The sequence below is a fragment of the Gallus gallus genome, chromosome 2 (assembly GCF_016699485.2).
Source record: "Gallus gallus isolate bGalGal1 chromosome 2, bGalGal1.mat.broiler.GRCg7b, whole genome shotgun sequence".
Lineage (NCBI taxonomy): Eukaryota > Metazoa > Chordata > Aves > Galliformes > Phasianidae > Gallus > Gallus gallus.
Genome location: NC_052533.1, coordinates 87,452,358 through 87,473,759, shown reverse-complemented (window position 1 = coordinate 87,473,759; position 21,402 = coordinate 87,452,358). Strand labels below are relative to the sequence as shown.

The following is a 21,402-nucleotide window of genomic DNA, read 5'->3' as shown; positions in this document are numbered from 1 at the left end:
AGTGTGAAAAAAAAAAAGCCCCAGAAAAAAAATAGAGCATTAATAAGGTAAATGACTGTTCTACTATCCATAAAGCTTGCGTCAACATTCTAATAGAAGAATTACTTATCAGAAATTCTGAGAAGTATTTTCCAGGTTTAATAATGAAATTTAAAAGACTGATTTTGTTTAAGATTAGTAAGAATATTTAGTGAGTTATAAATTGTTTTGGGAGTTTTGGTTAGAAACAATTAGTGCAACCATACAAGTAATGTAAAGTCTATAATTAGTTTTCTAGGAAGATCTATCATACCCTCTGTTATCAAACTTAAAACAGAAGATTGATGGAATAGTTAATACATTTGTAGGGTTTATTTTTAAAAAGTAGAAGTGTTTTGTTTTGTTTTTTGAAAGAAAGGAAACAAAGTATTAACATTTCAAAAAGCAGTAAAAGACAAAAAACTAAAAAACAGTAAGGCGTAATATGTAATTGTCCATAGGAATTTATATTACAGTGAGCATAATAGATGAAAATAAGAGAATATCTGTAACTCACTGAAATATACTGGGGCAATTATTTAGTTTACCTAAGTTACTTGAGCCTGTTAAAGAAAAATCCGTAAGTTGAATTATTTTACATGTTTACTGTTACTAAAAGTTATTCTTCCCTTATAATGATGACATGCATCATAGACCAAAGAAAAAAATAGAAGTATTAAGTTTTGCAAAGGCTTTAAAATTTTCCTCATCCAAAGTTTTATTTTACAATAATGTTTTTGTTGTTGTTTTTATTAGATCTGTACTTTTATTCAAAATAAAGCAAAATGAAGGACAGGAAATGGACTGTAGAAAAGTACGAGCAAACAGGGAACTTTGAATAAACTCTGTGCTCAAATAGCTTCCTAAATTCATGCTGAATGGGGAAAAGAAAGTCCCAAAGAATGTCTTTCAGAATAACGTTCCTTGTTTCAATAACAATCGACGCTTGGGTGTTCTCAAATAAAATAAATAAATAAAAAAAAATCAGAGGAACACAATGTCCAAATACATTGCAGGTGGATAGAAAATTTGTTCAGGGAGAAGATTTAGCCAAATTATCAAACATACATTGAAGGTAGCTGTGGGCTGATGATCGGTCATTATTCACAGTCGTTTTAACTGGGCGTAGAACAGCATTGCCCAGCAAGATCTCCTGACTCCCACTTTGAGTGCTTATTCTCTCCTTTACCAGCACAGGTATGCCTGTCTCTTTAAATATTATTAACCAGACCACTTCTTTTACCAGGGTCAAGGATATTTTTTCTAATTAATATATTTGTCTGGAAAGTGTCATCGTTTGGCACAGTTGCATAATGCAAGTGAAACAGGAAAGGAGCCAGGTGCTCATTTCCCTGCCATGGGTCTATGTGAGAGGTGGGTACTCAGCCCTTCTTGCTCCTGTGGGGACCCTAGTTCTACAGGTCTACCTCTGTGCTAGGAGAAAGTCCAGCTGCATTTCAAGGAGGCATAGCACATCAGGAATTTAAAAGGAAGAACAGTGGGTATGGAGGTCTAAAAATACAATGGGATAAAAACACAGACTTAGTGAGTGAGATAGAAACCATGAGCTATTTCAGGCATCTTGTACCAGACTGAAGAGTGAACGCTGTGTAATTCTGATATTGACATGTCAATAAAAACAGACTGATCTGGGGAGTGCTGCTGGTACAAGACCTCACCTGTACTGCTTTGCAGAATACAGTATGTGCATATGTACATTTGTATGTCTACATGTATGTACATACATATGTCTACATGTATATACAATAACACATATACAAAATACCTTATTCAAATAACTGTATACAAGCCAAGATAGCTTAAAGATAGTAAGGATGTGCATGTCAAAGGCACTGGTCAGTGGTTTAATTCCTGTGGGTATGTGTTATTGGTACATACATAAATGTTCTTTTCATGTAATTAGAAAGCATGAGCTGTAGACAGTAGATGAGATCCTTTATATGAAGTCATGGCTAGCAAGCTTGAGTATCAGAAACTACTGGAACAAAACCGCAGTTCTGTGCATGCAGCATGGTGTAACAGGACCTGTTACTGAAGGAGACTGTTCAAGGTCTATTGCTTTCTAAATCTGCTATCTCATACATTTTTGTATGTATGCTGTGAATTGAAAGACTGGATTCCAATAATTGTTGAAAATTTAATCAAAACTCTTTCATATTCAGAAACATGTAAGTGAAGTAATTTCATTAAAAAGTTATGGCAGCTGTTGTAGTAGACAAAGTGGAGAGCTGGTATACACAGGTTGCTCTGAAAGTAATGCCTCCTATTTATTTCCATGGAAACTACAACAGATGCAAAGAGCACAGTAATGCTGTTTGATAGAGCAAACTCTCCACTAAAATAAATAAATAAATAAATAAAAGACTATTTTTCAACATAGTCATCACCCTTGGCTATGCATTTTTACCAGTGGTGAACAAGAGCCTGCATGCTGTGCTCATAAAAATCTGCACCACTGGGAGGTGCTGCACTGCCTCACTGTGCTCACATCTACTGTTTGGTCTCAAATCAACATTCAGCAAGCATCAGTGAATGCTGATGGATGCCATTTTTTCTGCATGGAGGAATTCAATGACACACTTTTGCTTCATTGACACTTCTATGTCAGATGCCGTTCTGTCAGACTGCTCCTCTGCTGCCATCTGTTGCACAGCAACAAAATGTAATGGAATATTGGTGGGAAGGTTCAACCTCTACTGCCATACCACCAACATCTGCTTCTGACATCATGAGCCCACATAACAAAATGGGAGACATTGCTTTTGAAGCCGAATCATAGAATCTCAAGGTTGGAAAGGACCTATAAGATCATCTAGTCCAACCAAGACATACATGCCATGACTAAAGAACTGGCCCAAGAGCTCAAGGTGATACCAAGTCCTGAAGTCTTTGAGTGAAGTCGTTAACCATAGTCATCCCATGCTTACCAAGGTTATTTCTGCTTATGTGTCTGAAGAAACCAAAGTTAACTTTTATGAGTCTAATGATACTGGAAAATTATCTTCTTCTCTCTGATAACACTTCTAATATATGAGTCTAACTTTTTCAGACAAGAGGCTTCACACAAAACACAAGCTACAAATTTCAGTTCTCTTTTTCTCAGAGTCATGATTTTCTTATGATTCACTTGAGTAAGGTTTTTCAGTAGAAAATAAGCCTTTATTCTTTGAATTGCCATGAAATAATGCCATGAAATAATGGGGTTTTCAGATGCCATCATCCCCAGATTCTCATAATGAAGATTATGACTGAGTCAGCTATCTCCAGTTTTCTGCATTTCTTTGGAACAGATTTCTTGACTACTTGCATTTGCTCTTTTCTGAGATTTTTTTTGTTTTGTTTTCATGGTACTTTTACAGTGTTTGATATTATGTGACCCTGAATGAGATATGAGGTAGAATTTTTTTCTCAGGTCATTTCAAATGATTTTAACCTTGGTGCAATCCAACACTGTCTTATCCAAATTAGTACACTGGTATCATGAAGGAATTCCATGTCAAAAGCAGTGTGTTTTTCACAGTTTGAAAGACATAAGTTATTCTTTCTTTGCTGAAGAAATCAAGTTGTATTTCCCAGAGGAACTGCTACTACATCATCGTAAAAGTGTTCTATAGCATTTAATTCATTTCAGAAGAGACCTGATTATTACCTGATTCTCCATCAGTAACAGACATCACTGAGCGATCGGATCTGTAGAAATGCCTTGCATGCTGACTGAAGATAGCAATGATCATAATTTAACAACAATCAAATTTAGCATAAATAATTTCCTCTTTCATTTTGTAGGTATTTCCTATTGCTTATGAGTTACTTAAAAGAAGAGTTGCATCTTTTTGCTGCTACATGGTTTCTAATTTTATTCATCATATGTTTGTCTAGTTTCAAACCATTAGGATAATTTGATAGCATAATCATCAGCTACATAACACAAATTTGTATGATCAACATGTTCCACAACTTATCTCAAAGATAAACTAGAGTGATCCCGTCACTAATTTGACTGTATCCAGGCATGCACTTTGATATGATAAGCATGACCCAGTTTTCTTGAATCCTGAATAATGTATTGCATGAATCACTCTTGGCATTCCAGTTTTCAAACTATGAAATCTTAAATGAAATTTATTGCACTGTCCAGTTTTATTCAGCATATGTTAAATGTTTACATATTTTACATTATTTAACCCATGGTATCTATACTGGAGGAATCATCACTGAATATTTACCATATCTAGGAATTTGTCCTTTCTGTGAGGACAAATTCACAGTGGTTCATTTTTTCTTTGCTATGAACAGTACTCTCCCAGTGTCCATAAGCAGTCAGTACTCATTTGCTGGAGTCTTTCTCAAAGTACAATTTGTTGGACCTTTTGCCACAACAGCCTCAGGATCTGGATTTCCCAGTGGATCAGAGGAAGAAGGCTATTTAACATGGAAGGTATGGGTGCATCTGATTGAAACCAGCGTGTCCTTTTAGTGACATCTAGTGTTTCACTACACTCCCTGCAATGTCTCCTAGCTCTCCAGTGCCATGTTCTGCCATTGAAGTCACAGATTTTAACATAGAACAATCTGCTGGAAGCTGTAGGGGTGCATCAAGCACAGCATTGCTAGCAGGTCAAGGGATGTGATTGTCCCATTCTACACTGCACTGCAGTGGTCTCACCTTGAGTACTGTGTGCAGTTTTGCATGCCACAGTATAAAAAAGACACAGAACTATTGGAGAGTGTTCAAATGAGAGCTACAAAGACGGTGAAGAGTCTAGAGGGAAAGATGTGTGACAAGTGGCTGAGATGCCTGGGTTGGCTCAGCCCAGAGCAGAGGAGCTGAGGGGAGGCCTCATGGAGGCTGCAGCTCCTCACAGGGAGCGGAGGGGCAGCGCTGAACTCTGCTGTCTGTGACAACAACAGGGCCCGAGGGAATGGCATGCAACTGTATCAGGGGAGGGGCAGCTGGGGGGTTAGGGAAAGTGGGCAGTGGGCATGGAACAGGCTGCCCAGGGCAGTGGGCATGACCCTGAGTGCCGGAGTTCATGGAGCGTTTGGACACTGATCTCAGACAGACATAGGGTTTGAATTTTGGGTGGTCCTGTGAGGGGCCAGGAGTTGGACTCAGCGATCCTTATGGGTTCCTTCCATCTCAGGCCATCTCAGGATATTCTATGATTCTCTAGAATAAACTGTAGGGGCACAATACCAAATTCTTAAGTGACAAGTCAACTGTAGTTTAAGTTATTTCACCAGAGCTTCCGCCCCCCCCACTTTAGCTGTTGTAATTCCTGGAAAAGGTTTCAGGTTAACTTGGAGGCTTATAGAGGAAAAAGACTTAAAAATGCCAGAAGAGATCAGCTTTACACTCAAAGTCTTTAAATTGAGGACCAGCTGATGGACGCTATCAGGGTGTGAAGAGATGTTTGCTGGGTGATAACCAAATCCCTTACTGCAAGAAGGGGAGAGACTGGAAGAGATGGAAATGAGGAAGGATCAGGTATAATGTAGCTAGAGTTGGGCTGGCAGAGAGCAGGTGGGCTGCAGAAGCCATGCTACAGAGCAGGAGAAAGGGACTGTTTTTTCGGGCAAAAGACAGTTCTGTAACGAGGGCTTGCTGTGATGGCTGGGGGAAGAAACACGGGTACCATGGAGTTAGTTCTTTGTGTGGAAGTAACCGCAGCACGAACATGGCGTGGACAACAGACCGCCGGGGAAGGGGCAGGAGCCGCGGACTCTCAAACACCGCCTAGAGCAGAGAGCAACGCCGGCCCTTACGACCCTGAGGAGCGCAGCTGAGGCGGCTTCCCTTCCCCACGTCGCGAGCACGGTCGGGCCGCCCTCGGCCTGCCTCCTCCCGCCGCCGGAGTCCCCTCCTCCCCGCCGCCGCCGCCGCCGGGGGCGGGCAGGCACGGGCGGCCGAGCTCGTCGGGCCCTGCTGGCGCTGCCCATGGGGGAGTGCGGGGTGCCCGCCCAGGTCCAGCTCTTCCTCCGTGCCTGCGAGCAAGGCGACTGCGAGACCGCCCGGCGCCTGCTGGGGCTGCCAGGCGGCACCGCCGGGTCGGCGGCCGCCTCCGCCTGCGGCACCGAGGAGACGGCTGAGCCCCGCGGAGAGGCGGCCGCCGCCGCCCCTGCTCCCGTCGTCGCCGTGGACTGCACCGACGAGGCGGGCAACACGGGGCTGCAGTTCGCCGCGGCGGGTGGCCACGAGCAGCTGGTGCGGTTCCTGCTGCGGAAGGGGGCCTCGGTGCAGAGCACGAACCACTACGGCTGGAGCCCGCTGATGCAGGCGGCCAGGTAGGGGCGCCCGCTTCCCCGCCGCGCCGCAGGCCCGGGGCGGGCGGACACCAGCCTAGGCGGCGGCCGTCTATAGCCCCCGACCCCTAAGGCGGAGCAAGAGAGGGAGGACCCCGTAGGGGCTGGGCCACGGGGAGCTGTGATTGCGCTGCGGGGGCAGTTGCCCGCCGGCTTCCCGGGTGAGGACCTCGTGGGCGAGGGGTGTGAGTTGGGATGAGCGTTCTGGTCAAATACTGGGTTTCCTTTTTCCTCCCCTTTCTACGGCCGCGTAGGTATGGAAGGGGCATGAAGGGGTGCGGTGGTTGACACTTGGCACGTTGTGTTGCTGCTTGAGCAAACCCAGTGCAGAGCCAAGGCACCCCGAAGCCTTCACCTGAACGTGAAAGCACTGCCTGCCCCTCGTCTGTTCAACCGTGCTTCATTTCACATCTACCTGTTGAAAAACCATCTGATATAACGTAGATTAAAGTAAATGGAAATAATTGATTTCTCTTGGCTTTTTCTTCCTTTACTAAACGGAAAAGGATATGCTTATCACTGAAGGACACACAAAATGATGACTTTGGATGTTAATGACAGCACTGGATCTCTGTGCATCATACCACTCTGTCATTCACTGCAGAGCTGCAGTAGGCTCTGGTATTGCTGTTGCTTGTGTCTGTATTTTTCTTCACATAGAAGAATACTCTGTGGAATTACGTGTTTTGCAAGATTTGAGGGCAGTATGAATTGAATGTTTGATTGAGAGGTTTTTTGTAATTTTTTTTTCCATAACATTAAAATACTTGGAAGAAAAGAATCTGTTTGAAAGTCAACATTCTCCTTTCAGTTAGAGCCCACAGAAAGTTCCCAAAGAATGAGTCACACAGCTGGTTTTCCAGTAAGAACAAGGAAGACAAGGTTCAACAGTTCTGTTATTTCATGAAGGTTAAAAAAAAAGTACCGAAAACATTCTTAGATTTTTTTCTTTAATGAAAACCTTACACTCCTTCTCTAGAGACAATAAACCAAATCACCATAGCCTGCTAATTGTTTTAAAGAAATGACTTGTTACTGAAGTACTATCGATACAGGGATCTGCAGAGAAAGCTTAAAATGGCAGGTTTTTTTTTTTTTTTTTTTTTTTTTAATGGATAACTAAAAAGGAAATGCAGTAACCATACAGACATACTTTTCAAACTATGCACTTACTGAATTTTCTGGCTGTGTTTAGTCCTGTTGAAATGGGTGAGATAGCATATATGTATAAAAACAGCCATGTCTCCAGTGGCTGCAGGAGCTGCTGTAGTGATGTCGTGAAAGCGGGAAGGTTACACCTTAAGCACTAAACAGCCCTTAGAGGTTTCCTTCTGCAACTGTGTGTTCTCTGCAAGGACACCAGGGAGTTTGGGTCCCATGTCTGCTCTTAGTAGTTGGTAGCGTTCCTGGGGATTTCCTCAATTAACAATTGCTTTTCATTAGCATGTGAAAGGAATTTTCAGGATCAAAACTTGATTGTGTTTAACCCTGGACATGCATATAGTAATGCATGGTAGCTGCAATGAGCTGCACAGAAGTACATATCCTGTAAATGCTTTATGTTCAGTAAAATGAGAAATTACTTATTAGCTGAGGAGGAGTCTGAGGTTCCTATTTCCTCACTGTGAGCTAGCTGACTGAAGGGGTGGCCTGAATGATTGCCTTTTGCTCACTGACAAATTACTAGAGCTTCTGACAGCCAAGATGCATTGAAGCTGTTCTTTCAGTGAAACCACTGTCAGAATCCAAGTTTCAAACATTTCACACAAGGAGAGTTTCTCTGTTCCCCTAGTGCTGAGATCAGTTCATCTTCCCTTATGATAACAGCGATTACTTGCTATATTGTTTTCTAAGCTTTATGAGCACATCACACTTGCCCGTGTTCACTGAGCCTTCTTTCACTGTGGGAGTTGGTTCATTTTTCCCAACTGCAAAGCAGGGGATGATGCTATTACAAAAGATGGACAAACCATTCCATATAACAGCCTAGCTTTTTCTTTTTCTTTTTTTTTTCTTTTTTTTTTCTTTTCTTTTTTTTCTTTTTTCTTTAGCATAGACAATTTTAAGTTTTTACCTTACTCATTTAATAGTAAAGAGGGTATTTATTTAAGATCTCTACAAGCGAACTGACTTTGATCCCTGACTCTGACACAGGTCTTGGAATACAAGGCTGAAAGTGACTTCAAGGCTTGTAATTTATGGATGCTATTGTATTGATGTCCTGAAGCTAGCACATTGTTGCTTTGGCCAGAGCATGCTCTTATATTGATGTCTAGTTTATAGGCATGGTCACTGGTGCATGTGAAACACTTTAGGAAGGTGCAGTCCTCAGCTGTTAATTGCTCCCCTCCAGTAAGGTGATCACAGCTCCATTCCATTCAGTAATGTATGCATTGAAAAATAGAATCATGTAATCCAGAGTTGGAAGGGACCTCTAGAAGTCCAGCTCCTCTGCAATGAACAGGGACATCCATGGCTAGATCAGGTTGCTCAAAGCCTGGTCCAGCCTAGCCTTGAAGGTATCCAGGAATGGGGCATCCACCATATCTCTCGGAAGCCTGTTCCTGTGCCTGATCACCTTCGAGTTGGGCATAATCCTCCATAGTAGGCCAGCCCTTTCCATTAGTCAGTAGGCCAGTTTGGTAATGAAATTTTCTGTGTTTGGAGTATGTCAGTTTTCAGAGGATGTCAGAAGCCTCTACTATCCAAGGTGTTCATTCTCACCTTATTTCATACCTCTTTCTTTCTTTCAAGGTTTGGACACCTAAGTGTGGCTCACATCTTGCTGGAAAATGGTGCTGATCTCAACGCACAGAATAAATTAGGAGCCAGTGTCCTCACAATGGCCTGTAGAGGCGGCCATGTCAGCATGGTAAAATTGTTGCTGGAATCTGGAGCTTATGTAGACAATTACGACCATTTTAGCACAAATGTGCTTAACAGCAGCAGAGATGACCTTCCTGACATCACTCCATTAATGGCAGCTGCACAACATGGACATGAGGCAGTGGTACATCTGTTACTAGACTGGGGAGCTGATTGCAATTACACTGTGAAGACTATGGGCTGGAGTCCTTTAATGCTGGCAGCTGTTAGCGGTAAAGTAAGCTTAGCACAACAGCTCATGGAGAAGGGTGCCAATCCTGATCACCTCAATGTACTGCATAAAACACCTTTTGAAATCTCTGTGGGCTTCAAGCACAAAGACATGAAAGACTACCTGGAATCTCTCACAACGATCAGAATTCATACAGGTATGGAGCATTGTTTTTTTTCTTTTGCTTTCTTGAGGTTTTGATCCTGCATTTGGAAATTGAAGGGGTTAATTTGTATGTACACTTGTGCTCTTTAAAATTTGTAACTGGACTTCTGAAAATGTTGGAGCGGGTCCACCTACCTTGGGTGAGGCGGGAATGCTTGGCTTCAGCAGATTTCTTCCACATTAGCGTGACAAAATTCCTGTCCTGCAATAAAAAATATTCAGAATATTTTAAATTTCTATAATGTTTTCAATGTTTTATTTTTCTTAACCTTTAGAACACATGATATAGATGCTCATTTAAGAAGAAAAATTATAAGCATCTAGTTAATGGAGGTGTAAAGAAGGAACATCATAAACAGAGTAAAGTACCAAAGAAAGGCTATCACAAACTGAGATAAAACTTAAAAAATATAAAATCTAGAATACCTGTGTTGTAGTGAGAGACTGAAGATGTTCCATTTGTCCAGTTTCCTGAAGTGTCTAAGAGAAGTGATTAATAAAGTATCCACATTAAGGACAAGAACTCCAACACTGAAGGGCCTCTTTGACTGATAGCCAAAGGAAAAAGAAAAACTTGAAAGTTTAAAGATAGAATAATGTATGTATAAATGGCAAATAAGGCATTGTGTTTGGTGGTGAAGTTTGGACCTCGAGTGACTTAGAAGAGGTGTAGAAACTGTAACATTTTCTATCAAGAATAAATGCCTTTCTAAAAGTTATCAGATTCCTTTCACTGTGTGCCGCATACAAGTCATCATATTCCCTACTTTTCTGATCCTGAAAGAGGGGAATACTTAAATAACTTCAGGACTTTGTAAAATTTATAAGCAACCTTCTCCTGTTGAACACGAATATGCCTGCATGTGTGCACACAGACTATGCTAAGGCACATAAAAATTAGATGAGAAAAACTTCATTTCAATGCAAATCTCAAGTAAAATGACATTCAGAAATGTTGCTTTTATGGTGGTTTTAATTCTTCATTGTAATGTATATATTATGCACTGAATGAGATAAAGGAACTGATAAAGAAGCAGTCTGTGACTGTGCTGTTAATGAATATGTGATGGTAGCTTTAGCCAAGAGAATTGAAGGATGTAAAAAAATCCTTGTACTAGAAGATCTGAAGGCTAAGGAAGATGGGAACAAACTTTTGGCTGCAACATTTTTTATCCAAACTTCAACACTATGGCCAGTACCTCACAGTGAACCAGAAGGACAGAACAGTGTATTGTTTGTTGTTAGTAGTTATTTTCTTTTTGAATTACTAAGTTAATTTGTATTCTGTTGACAGGATATTTTTCGGTTATTCTGTATTATTCTGTTACTATTCCTCCAGTTTCCTACGTTCTTTTTTATTAAAGGTAAAGGTTGAGCCTATTTGTTGTCAGCTGTCAATTTGAAATGTTACAAATGTCTTACACTAGTTTTGCTAAAATATTACGCATTTGCTTATTTTCCTTCTCCAGAAGTTTGTTTATACTGACAATAATGCATTAAGTTGTTCATAAAATCTGAATTGTTCATAAAATCATAAAATTTGGTCTGGATGTTGTGTTACACATTAGAGCATCAACAAGTCATTTCAAAGATTGAGACCTTATTCTGTATGTGGCTCTTTGGGGTCACTTTTCAAAATATTTGTGCTTTACTATGCAGCCTGATGCTGGGAGATGCTTAACGAGAGGATTTGTAAAAGCTGCAAGGCAGGATAGACTTCTGGTTTTCTAGCACTAAAGGTTTTGCAATGAAACCTAAGGATAGGACTGACCCTAAAAAGAACCTTTCCAGGTGCTTCCACCCATTCAGCCATGGTGGCAGAAAGCCTTCAGGGTTTGTTAGTCCACTCTAAGCTCTCCGCAGCTTCTAGAGCCTGGAGAGGTTTATTTAAATCTTAGCTAATTATTTCTCTGTTACAGTGCAGAGTAGATAACCCACAATCCCAGTCACCTACTTAAAGCTTGTTAATTTTTACTTAAATTGATTCCTGCAGGTCAAGCTTCCCTTGTACTTTAAGAAGGAAGGACATAAATCTGACATTTCCTTCTGCTTTGGAGGAGGTTTGAACTCAGTCAGATGCTGACTTGCAGGTTAAGATTAGAGCAAGAACTTTCACACAGCCAGGCTACCAGGCAGAACTGGCTGACTGCTGACATTTGCTCTTGACCAGCCTCTGAGAAAGAGACCTTGATTGGTTACTCTACATAGAATCAGGCATCTGTGGGATTTGCTAGTACAATACTGTCTGTCTTGCCTGAGATCTTGCACATAAGTTCTGTGCATGCATAGTTGGGTGGATGAGTCTTGAAGGTCTTCTGTAATCATTCAACTTAAAGGATGGAAAAGGTGTGCTTAAGCTAGAAGAATGGAGTTGCATTAAAGCAGATGAGTGTTCCTGCTACCTTAACTGGGGGGGAGTTTCCACCAGCAGAAGGGTAGTAACTAATTGCAATGGAGAGAAGATTAAAAATATTAAACATCTGAATAAATTTTCACACTGATGTTTGACTGTGGCTTTAGTCTACTATAGCACTGCAGTCTGGCATATCCTTTGGAAGGCAACAAAAAAAAAGAACTTGTCTTCTGAGCCATTACCATAGACAGGGCAAATTTCATCCTAAATGAAAGCACCTCTCTTCTCTGGGATGTTTTTGGTAACAAAATCAGTACTGCCACTGAAGGCCTGGGCGTTGCCTGTGTACAGTCCCTGTCCTCGCTTTGGCTTACACGGGCAGTAGTCCTTCCTTCTGGCACCATCTTGTGGTCTGCTCCCTTAGGCTGCCTCTCTTCCAGACTTCGTGCATGCTAAGTACAAAGTCTGGTCCTTTCCTCAACTAATCTTTTGAAATATTTTCTACCAGTGAGCTCACACACTATTCCTTCTCTTCTGTTAGCAGTTTCTTAATCAGAAGAAAACAGAGAACCCGCAGAGTTTCTTCTGTTATTTTAGACTTTCTAGCAATTGCCTCTGTTCAGCATTTCCAAATTACTTCGGTAGTCAAGCTATGAACATTAGCCTTTTCTGTTTTATCATGAATATGTAAGAATCAGTCTTGGGGTACCTCTCAACATCTTGTTTTCTTTAAAGTCTTCTTGTCCCATTGATTCTAGTGTCAGTAATCTTTGGAAGACAGAAAGAAATTTATTTTTCTGGTTTGAGTGGAAGGTGCAAAATTTGTCACTATTTTTCCCTCCTCTGGTGCAGAGTCAATGGTTTCGAAACACTGGGAAGGCACACAGAAGGAAACATTCTTCTCTCAAAGTATTAAAACTGTAATAATTACAGGTTTTTTTAAGGCCATGATGATCTAGGAGTGATGGATTTCTGTTAATGTGCAAATAGCGTTTGATCATCACTGTTATTTTTGTGACCTTCACAAGTTAACCTGTCAGTACTTCAGAGGAAGTAAAAAAATGGCTCATCTTACAAAACTCCTTTTGAATCACTTTTCAAAACAATGCTGTAGTATTTGAGCGTTTACTGTTGTACAGAAGGTCTCACCTGACCACAGAAGCACACTGTGGTTCTTTAACTGAAACTTGAGTCTTCCAGGAAGGAAATGCAGAAATGTCCTAATACAATTTCCTGATGCAGAATAGAAGTTGAAAGGCAAAAAGCCAGTACTGGTGCTATGGTACTACAGTGTTTAGCTTTATCTCTACACAGAGAACCATACAGGTAAGCCATTCTTACTGAATGGAATAAAAGTTATCTGTGCATTCTTTGTTCTTATAAAATGTATGTGCAAATATTCATTTAATAGTATAATTGTGCAGAATTCATTTTTAAAAAAGTTTTTGCTGTAAATTTTTACAAGAAATGTTTGCATTTTAAATTATTGTTAATAGAAATATTTATGCTTTTCAGATACAGAGAAGAGGCAACCTGATATCTTTCATGCTTTAAAATTGGGTAAGCTGGCAGGATTTTTCTACTGCCTGGTTCCTGTAGCCACTCAGCATGCTTGTTTGCTAACATGGGAAACTGAAATTTGTTCTGTTTTCACAACTGCTTTCTTCCTTTTCATTTTTAAGAATACATTTATTTCTGTGTTTGTTTGTTTGTTTGTTTGTTTTTCACTTTCTAACATGAGAAAATATTTATGAGATCTTGGTCATGCCCTTCATGCCATAATGCTGTGGTTTAATGTTTTTCAAGACCATGCTACCTTTAACCTGACTTTTTTTTTTTTTTTTTTGTAAACGTAAAGTACAGAAAACAGATTTGCTAATTCTTTGCAAAAAGTATGCTGGCCTCTACTTTGTGTGAGTATTGTAATTGCTATTAAAAGTTGCTCCAAGAAAAAAGTGCTTCAGATCTTGTCTGTTCTCCCATGACGAAGAGTGACTCTCATGAGCACACCATTGATGAATCTATTTTGTGGCAAACAGAAAAAGCCAGAGCCATCCTGTTGATTTAAATTTGATTCAAACTGTGATGGGTTGCGCTCCTGGTGACTGGCTAACTGCTTTCTAGTTTTGTATTTATCTTCTCAAATATGGGAAGAATATTAAATCTTAGGAAATTAAATCTTATGTCCAATGAAAACATGAGAAGAGTCCCATGAGAACTGTGATAGTCTCAGGAGGGATTTCCTCTTTTTCCTGTTGTCCTTCCCTTGCTTGGTCTAAGATGCCCCAGACAGTGGGGCTAATGCAGTCCTGGTATGCACTGGGCCTGGTAAGCCTGTCTGGAGCTGTACGCAATCTTTGGCATAGAAAATCTGATCTGGTGGCCTTCTGTGGTGGAGTGACGGCATTGGTGGACAAAGGGAAGGCAACTGATGTCATTTACCTGGACTTGAGCAAGGCCTTTTACATGGTCCCCCACCACATCCTTGTCTCCAAATTGGAAGGATGTGGATTTGATGGGTGAACCACCTGATGGATAAGGTATTGGTTTAAAGGCCACAGACAGAGGGTGGTGATTAATGGTACTATGTCGAGGTGGAGGCCGGTAATGAGCGGTGTCCCCCAGGGGTCTGTCTTGGGACCAATGCTCTTTAACAACTTTATCAATGACATTGACAATGAAATTGAGTACACCCTCAGCAAGTGTGCCAATGATGCCAAGCTGAGTGGTGCGGTTGACATGGTGGAAGGAAGGGATGCCATTCAGAGGGACCTCAACAGACTTGAAAGGTGGGGCCAGCTGAATCTAATTAGGTTCAACACAGCAAAGTGCAAGGCTTTTCACTTGGGCCAGAGGGATCTTAGGCATATATACAAACTGGAAAGAGCAGTCCTTAAGAGTAGCCCTGCAGAGAAGGACCTGGGTGTCCTGATGAATGAAAAGCTTAACATGAGCCAGCAGTGTGCTCCTGCAGCTCAGAAAGCAAATGGTATCCTGGGCTCCATCAGAAGAGGAGTGGCCAGCAGGGAGAGGGACGTGATTATCCTTCTTTATTCTGCCGCCATCTGGATTACTGTGTCCAGGTCTGGAGCCCCTGGTACAAGAAAGACAGGGAGCTGTTGGAGAAGGTCCAGAGGAGGGCCACAAAGATGATCAGAGGGCTGGAGCACCTCCCCTACAAAGACAGGCTGAGGGAGCTGGGCTTGTTCAGCCTAGAGAAAAGAAGGCTGCAGCGTGACCTAATTGCAGCCTTTCAGTACGTAAAGGGAGCCTACAAACAGGAGGGGAGTAAACTCTTTTAAAGGGTAGATAACAGCAGGACAGGGGGAAATGGTTTTAAGTTGAAGGAGGGAAGATTTAGGTTGGATGTCAGGGGGAAGTTCTTTACATAGAGAGTGGTGAGGTGCTGGAACAGGCTGCCCAGAGAGGTTGTGGATGCCCCATCCCTGGAGGTGTACAAAGCCAGGTTGGATGGGGCCCTGGGCAGCCTGGTCTAGTATTAAATGGGGAGGTTGGTGGCCATGCCTGTGGTGGTGGGATTGGAGCTTCATGATCCTTGAGGTCTCTTCCAACCCGGGCCATTCTGTGATTCTGTGATCCATAGAGCACTGAAAGCTGCCTGTCCCCCTGCTGGCTGTGGTACGTGCATGTAGAATTAGTAAGGTTCAGCACAGCCTTGAATCAGTTAGATTTCAATTCATCTGCCCTTCTCATACCTGTGAGACTTTTAGTTTGAGGTTTGAAAATATTAGTGCTGGGTCAGGAGTAGTTTTAGGGAAGCCAAATGAATGTTAGTGCATTGTTTTTTGTTTGTTTGTTTGTTTTCTAAAATACTTTCTTATTAAAAAGCTTTGCTAGGGTAAGAAGTGACAGGACCCTGGAGTTCAAAGTCAATTCTGGAGTTTCTGTGGGTCCCAGGGTTTCTGTTTAATGAAGTCTGTGATGTACTTCTGTGTTAAAAAAGGCCACTTGATGTCTTATTGAATTGAGACATGAAAAATCAGTTCTGTGCTTTCCACTTCCAAGATATTAGATTATTATTGTGGATGGCATACAGTCAGGTGCCTGCAGGGCTTACAATCTTCCCAAGGAAAGTACTGACATTGGTGATTCTGTTGAGGGAAATCCATGCCCTGAAGCAGTATATTATTTGTTTGTTTGTTTGTTTTTTTTTTGTTTTTTGTTTTTTTTGGTATGTGGAAATATTTTCATCTGCACTGCAGTTGAGGATTTGTTTCTTTTTGCCTCTATTCCTGCAATGGTACATAGTCAATCAGAGATCTTTTTTTGTTCTTAGCTTCTTCCATGCTTTTGTCTCCTATATGACCTCAAAAAAGTAAAGGAGCTGGGTGAATTCAAACTCTTTTCAGAAGATGCCCCTGACTATCTCATACATTTTTAAAAAATGCTTGTTCCTTTCTTTATTAAGATTTAGACAAAAAAATACTGCCCATATTTTGCTTTTTTTTTTTTTTTTTTTTTTTTGTAATCTTGGTGACTACTGACCTCTTTTATGTAGAAATGTGAGCATTAGGTTTACTTTTTTAAAAAGAAAGATGACAGGAATAATGCATTACTCTTGACAAAGGAGTAGGGAAGATTGGGGATTTAATTTAAATATCAGAACCAGGGTTTAAAAACAAGACTCCTTTCTGAATACAAGAAAGTTGAGCACTGTAATAGACTCTCCCTAAGAGGCTGTGGCTTCTCACTGGCAGTGGTTTTTAGAAAGAGAAAACCACCTTTATGGAAGGAGTTATGGGTCAGTATGACACTGGATGTTGTTCTTCCTACTTAAGGTAAGACTGACCTCCAACACCTTTCAGAATGCCTTTGTACTTTTTGTTTCTAGAATTGTGGCTTTCTGTGATTTGTGTCTATGGAAATGGAACAGGGATCTTAGTCCTGCTGAACGACTGTGTCTCAGCATCACTGCTGTTTCTTGTATGTCATCTTAGGACAATTTTATGGAAAAGTTGCCTACCCCTGACTTCACATGAGATGTACTGTGGTTTATACAGCCTTTTGTATATATATAAGCCTATACAGGCTTAGTTATTATTTCCAGATAATGTAGGCCAATGTTAGCAAATCTAAATATGTATTAATTCTTTGTCTGAGAAGTTATCTATTGCTGATGTGTAAATTATTTTTTATCACTATTTTGCAGGCAATTTTCAGCTCGTTAAAGAGATAGTTGATGAAGACTCAAGTCAAGTCAATATTACTAATGTTGATGGCGCATCTCCATTAATGATTGCAGCTGTAACTGGACAGCTGCCCCTTGTCCAGCTCCTTGTTGAGAAAAATGCTGATGTTGACAAACAGGATAATGTTCATGGTTGGACAGCACTAATGCAGGCCACATACCATGGGTAAGTTAAGTGCTGTCAGGATCTAGCAGAAATTTCCATCTTACATCCAGATAGAAAAAAAAAAAAACTTTTGGTATTGATTCTAGTAGCAGAGATCTATTTCTAGAGTTTTAGAGACTTGTAGCTTCAGCTCTCTAAGACCCTTAGAGCATCCTAGGCTTTTCAGAACGCACCTGAATGTGTTTGGATTTAAGAAATGAGTGGCACATTCAGAATCTTCCTCTGGAATTACTGGGAACGTAGTGCTCCAGGCAAGCAGTAGGAGCTTTGCTGGAAATTTCAACTTTTAGCCTTTGGCTTTTGTTAAAATAGTACCACCTGCATACAGTATTGCAAGCCTATATGAAGTTACGAAACTCAAGGCAGTCACCTTTGTCTGTGCTCTGTTTTGTGGTCCTAAATCCATTCTTCCCCTCTTCAGAAGTTTTCATTAATTTTTCCAAAATGTGTTTACTGGAAAACTTATTTGTTTTCTCTAAAGCTCTTTTATGAAGAGTCAAAACCCAGAAGTTAGGATGGGTTCTTCACATGTAATCTTGGTTCTGCAGTTGGCAATATTTAAACACAGGAGGCTCCTGTATTCAGGTACTCCTCTTGTCTGTGAAAACAAGAACTGGAAATCCTTATACTCAAAAGAATCTCTGCTACCCCTTGTTAGGAGCAGCAGTAGTTGGTGGGGTCATCTCTGCAAGTAAGGTCTATATGAGCCAAGAACTCTGAAGGACTGAGTCACTTTGTGTGCTCTGAAGGTGCAGAATGGGAAAGCAGGATGAACAACACATTTTTACAGAGTAGAAGAAAAGTAAGGGAAGAATGCTGAAGAGCTACATTGAAGATATGCAGAGTTTTTGTTGGAAGACAGGAAGAACATTTGTTCTTCATTTTAGGTTGATTTTATTTGGTGTGTCTTCAGATAGAAGTAATGCTCTGAAGTGGAGATGCTGAAATCTGTTTGTCAGCTTCTGTGGTAGAGTTGGTGGTCAACTATTGCTGCTTAAGAACATTGTTCTTTTGAGTTGGTTATGTGTGACTGTTTTTATACAAGGTCAGTCTCGAGGAATTTTGTATTGAATATGTTTTCCATAGCTTTGCAGTCTGTTGACTTATTCTGTAGGCTGTAGTACAGTATTAGTTTTAATTTGGAAGACAAGTCCTGCTTACTTTTTCAGGAATATGAGAAAGGAGAGGGGTTGATGGGGATTGGATGGTGAGTCCTGTTATACAACTTGCTTTTATGAGCTTTTGCTAGAACTTGCTTGTGTTATCACTTACTGCTGATCTTTTTGTGCATTCTGGACACTTCAAGGAAATACCTATCTCTTAAGTGAAGACTGTCAGGAATTCAAAATTATTTTTAGTCACTTTGGCTTTTATTATATGCAATTTTTTACCTGTTAAGAATATGAAGTTGTTTTTAATTATTAATGATGTTGTATAGTGACTTCTGGACTGACCTTTGTATTTCCACCTGCTTTTTGCCCAAAATTTTATTGGGAAATTGGCAACAAGTTTCGGGATCATTTCCAAAGGGCAGCTTAAGAAACTGACTATTTAAATTAGTTTTTTAAGGCAGACTTTCTGCATGCCAATTAGTGCGGTTTGTAGTAAGTAAAAAGTGTGTGACAGAGGAATCATAGGAACTCCTGACTGAATTGTGGACAAATATTATACTTGGTTAGCTACTGCAAAGGTAAAAGTGATCTGTAATTGAGGAGAAGTGGTGTAAAAGGATAGAAATGAAGCACTGGTCTCTGGTTCTCTCTTTATCTCTTTCTTTCATATAAGCAATGAATTTTTACTTTTTATTTTTTCTCTCCCTTGAAGAAACAAAGAAGTTGTGAAGTATTTGTTAAACCAAGGAGCCGATGTCAATCTTCGTGCGAAAAATGGATACACTGCTTTTGATTTGATAATGTTGCTGAATGACCCAGGTATGCTATTTCAGAGAGCACCAAGGAAGTGTTTGTAATTGCAACATAAACAGATAGACTCTTAAAATCAGGAAGTTACACTGAAGTTCCTACAGATGATTGGCTGAGGTCCATGCTATGCTGGACCAAGTAAGGATACTGTCTGAAAAACACGTTTCCTGAATTATTTGTTCAGATGGATAAATAACCGTATGGGCTAATTGAGTTTGTTCCTCCTGTTTTTGTTTTTGAAGGTGCTCCTAAATGTGTTTTTGTCATCAGACCCTGTTCAGTGTTATTGAATTGTTGTGGCTCACGTATTCTGTAGTGTCTTTAGCACTGAACTAGGAACTGGAGCTAGAAGTTTCCACTGAGTAAGCAGCAGTGAAGGGACAGGACAAAGAGTGCAATCAGAACAAGACTATGGAACTGGCTGAAGCTCCTACTAGATCTCTAAGAAAAGTCACGTGCTAGTCTTCAAATTGTTAGCCACAGGAGTGCTTTAGAAAAAGGCAGCATGCTTTGGAGAGATCTCAATTAAATTTTATTGTAGTTTGTTTAGCCCAGCTAATTTGGGACTTTATTGTTGACCCTATTTGTTGACCTTTATTGTTGTACCTGTGTTGCTTTCTCCAAAGTTGAAAATCCATACTGCTAACAGAATTAGTGTGTTTTCTCTGTGTTTAGTCACAATAGTGTTTTTGGGTACTAGCATGTATTTTTGCTTTGTCTAAAGCTGATAACTAATAGTATGAATAGTATGAAATTGTGAAGTATGAATACAGTGAATGTATTTTTCATATGATTAACCTCTTTTAGGACCAAATAGTTCATCTTGTTACCTGTTCCGAAAGAGGAATATATAGGTCAGTTCTGTCTGCCCTTCTGAACGTCTTTCCTTATTTCTGTGTAAAATACAGTTTTACAGAATATTTTTTTGCTTTCCTGTCCTCATCTCATGTTTGTTCCTTTTTCTGCCTCTTCCTTTCCTTTTTTCTTACTTTTTCTCTCTCTCTCTTTTTTTTTTTTCTTACCATGTCTTTTCAGTCCATTCATTGTCCAGGCTGAACATCTCCTTTCTCTTTGGGATTTAATTTCAAGCTTCTTTTCTGCAACCTGCACTTGAAGAAAGAATATTCATTTTTCTCTCCTCTCTTCTATGTCAGGTGAGAAAAGAGAGCACAACAGTGCTGTTCTTAACTTATGCAGACTACTACAGCAGGCAGTTCACTTGATCACACCACTGATTCCAACTGAATAATTTTCTTATTTATACTGCTAAATATCTTTAGAGAGGTGATGGTAAGACTACAGCCCATTGTGTGGGGAGGAAGCGTGGGAAACAGGACAAGTAACAAAGGTATTGATAATCATCTGCATTGAGAGTTTTAGATTTATTATTAAACTTCAGTGGGAATTACAGGAAAATCATCAGCATTATCCGTTGTGATTTGGCAAAGCAAAATAGAATAAAAAGTATAAAAAGTATCTTAATTTATTTCTTTTAGACACAGAACTTGTACGGTTGCTCGCATCAGCATGCATGCAAGTAGATAAAGACAAGAATAAACTGAACAACAGATCATCTTTGCCTTCTTCCAGAAGTAGACAATCCTTAAATGTCCCAATGCTGCCAGATGACAGAGGTGGTCTAAAGGTAAATGTGTGTGTTCACCCTTCATGTGTGAAGCAGAGAAGGTCATTTCAGAAAAGTAGTTTATAACTAACGTGTAACTAGTTGTAGGGATCTTTGCCTTTCTGAATTCCTAATTGACAATGTTTCTTAGTTTTATGAAATGTAGTATATGTCTAGCTTTATTTCTCTTCAGGTAACAAGGCAAAGAGAAAACTTTTAAAGAAGAGTCAGCATCAAAGCACATTTCAATGCCTAGAAGTTGAGGTGATAATTAAATAGCGGAAGGTACTACGTTCATGAATTTGGAACTGAATTTCCATTACAGTCCTAGTTTTAAATCATGCAAATGTAATCTAGTTTTCGTAGACTTTTCCTATACACTCAACTAACCTTCTTTTCTTTGAAATGGGAGTGGATGTGTTGCTGGATTTTTTTTCTATCCTCGAACACACTGAGAAGCTGCTTCTTTGTGTATTTGTTCTAGGTAGAAATTGCAACTAAGTTCTTTATATTTTGCTTTTATA

The 21,402-nt window shown here is 40.2% G+C and overlaps 1 protein-coding gene across 3 annotated transcripts in view; it reads left to right on the top strand.

Annotated features, from left to right (window-relative positions):
• The first annotated feature begins 5,924 nt into the window (after positions 1–5,924).
• ANKS6 (ankyrin repeat and sterile alpha motif domain containing 6) overlaps positions 5,925–21,402 on the top strand; it is a 41,302-nt gene continuing 25,824 nt past the window's right edge. For all 3 annotated transcript variants that reach the window (XM_419064.8, XM_004935173.5, XM_025147784.3), the window contains exons 1-6: positions 5,925–6,324; positions 9,097–9,596; positions 13,473–13,517; positions 17,128–17,332; positions 19,157–19,263; positions 20,751–20,899. In XM_419064.8, the coding sequence (XP_419064.5) occupies positions 5,978–6,324; positions 9,097–9,596; positions 13,473–13,517; positions 17,128–17,332; positions 19,157–19,263; positions 20,751–20,899 (1,353 nt within the window). In that variant the 5' untranslated portion in view covers positions 5,925–5,977. The remainder of the gene's footprint in view (positions 6,325–9,096; positions 9,597–13,472; positions 13,518–17,127; positions 17,333–19,156; positions 19,264–20,750; positions 20,900–21,402) is intronic.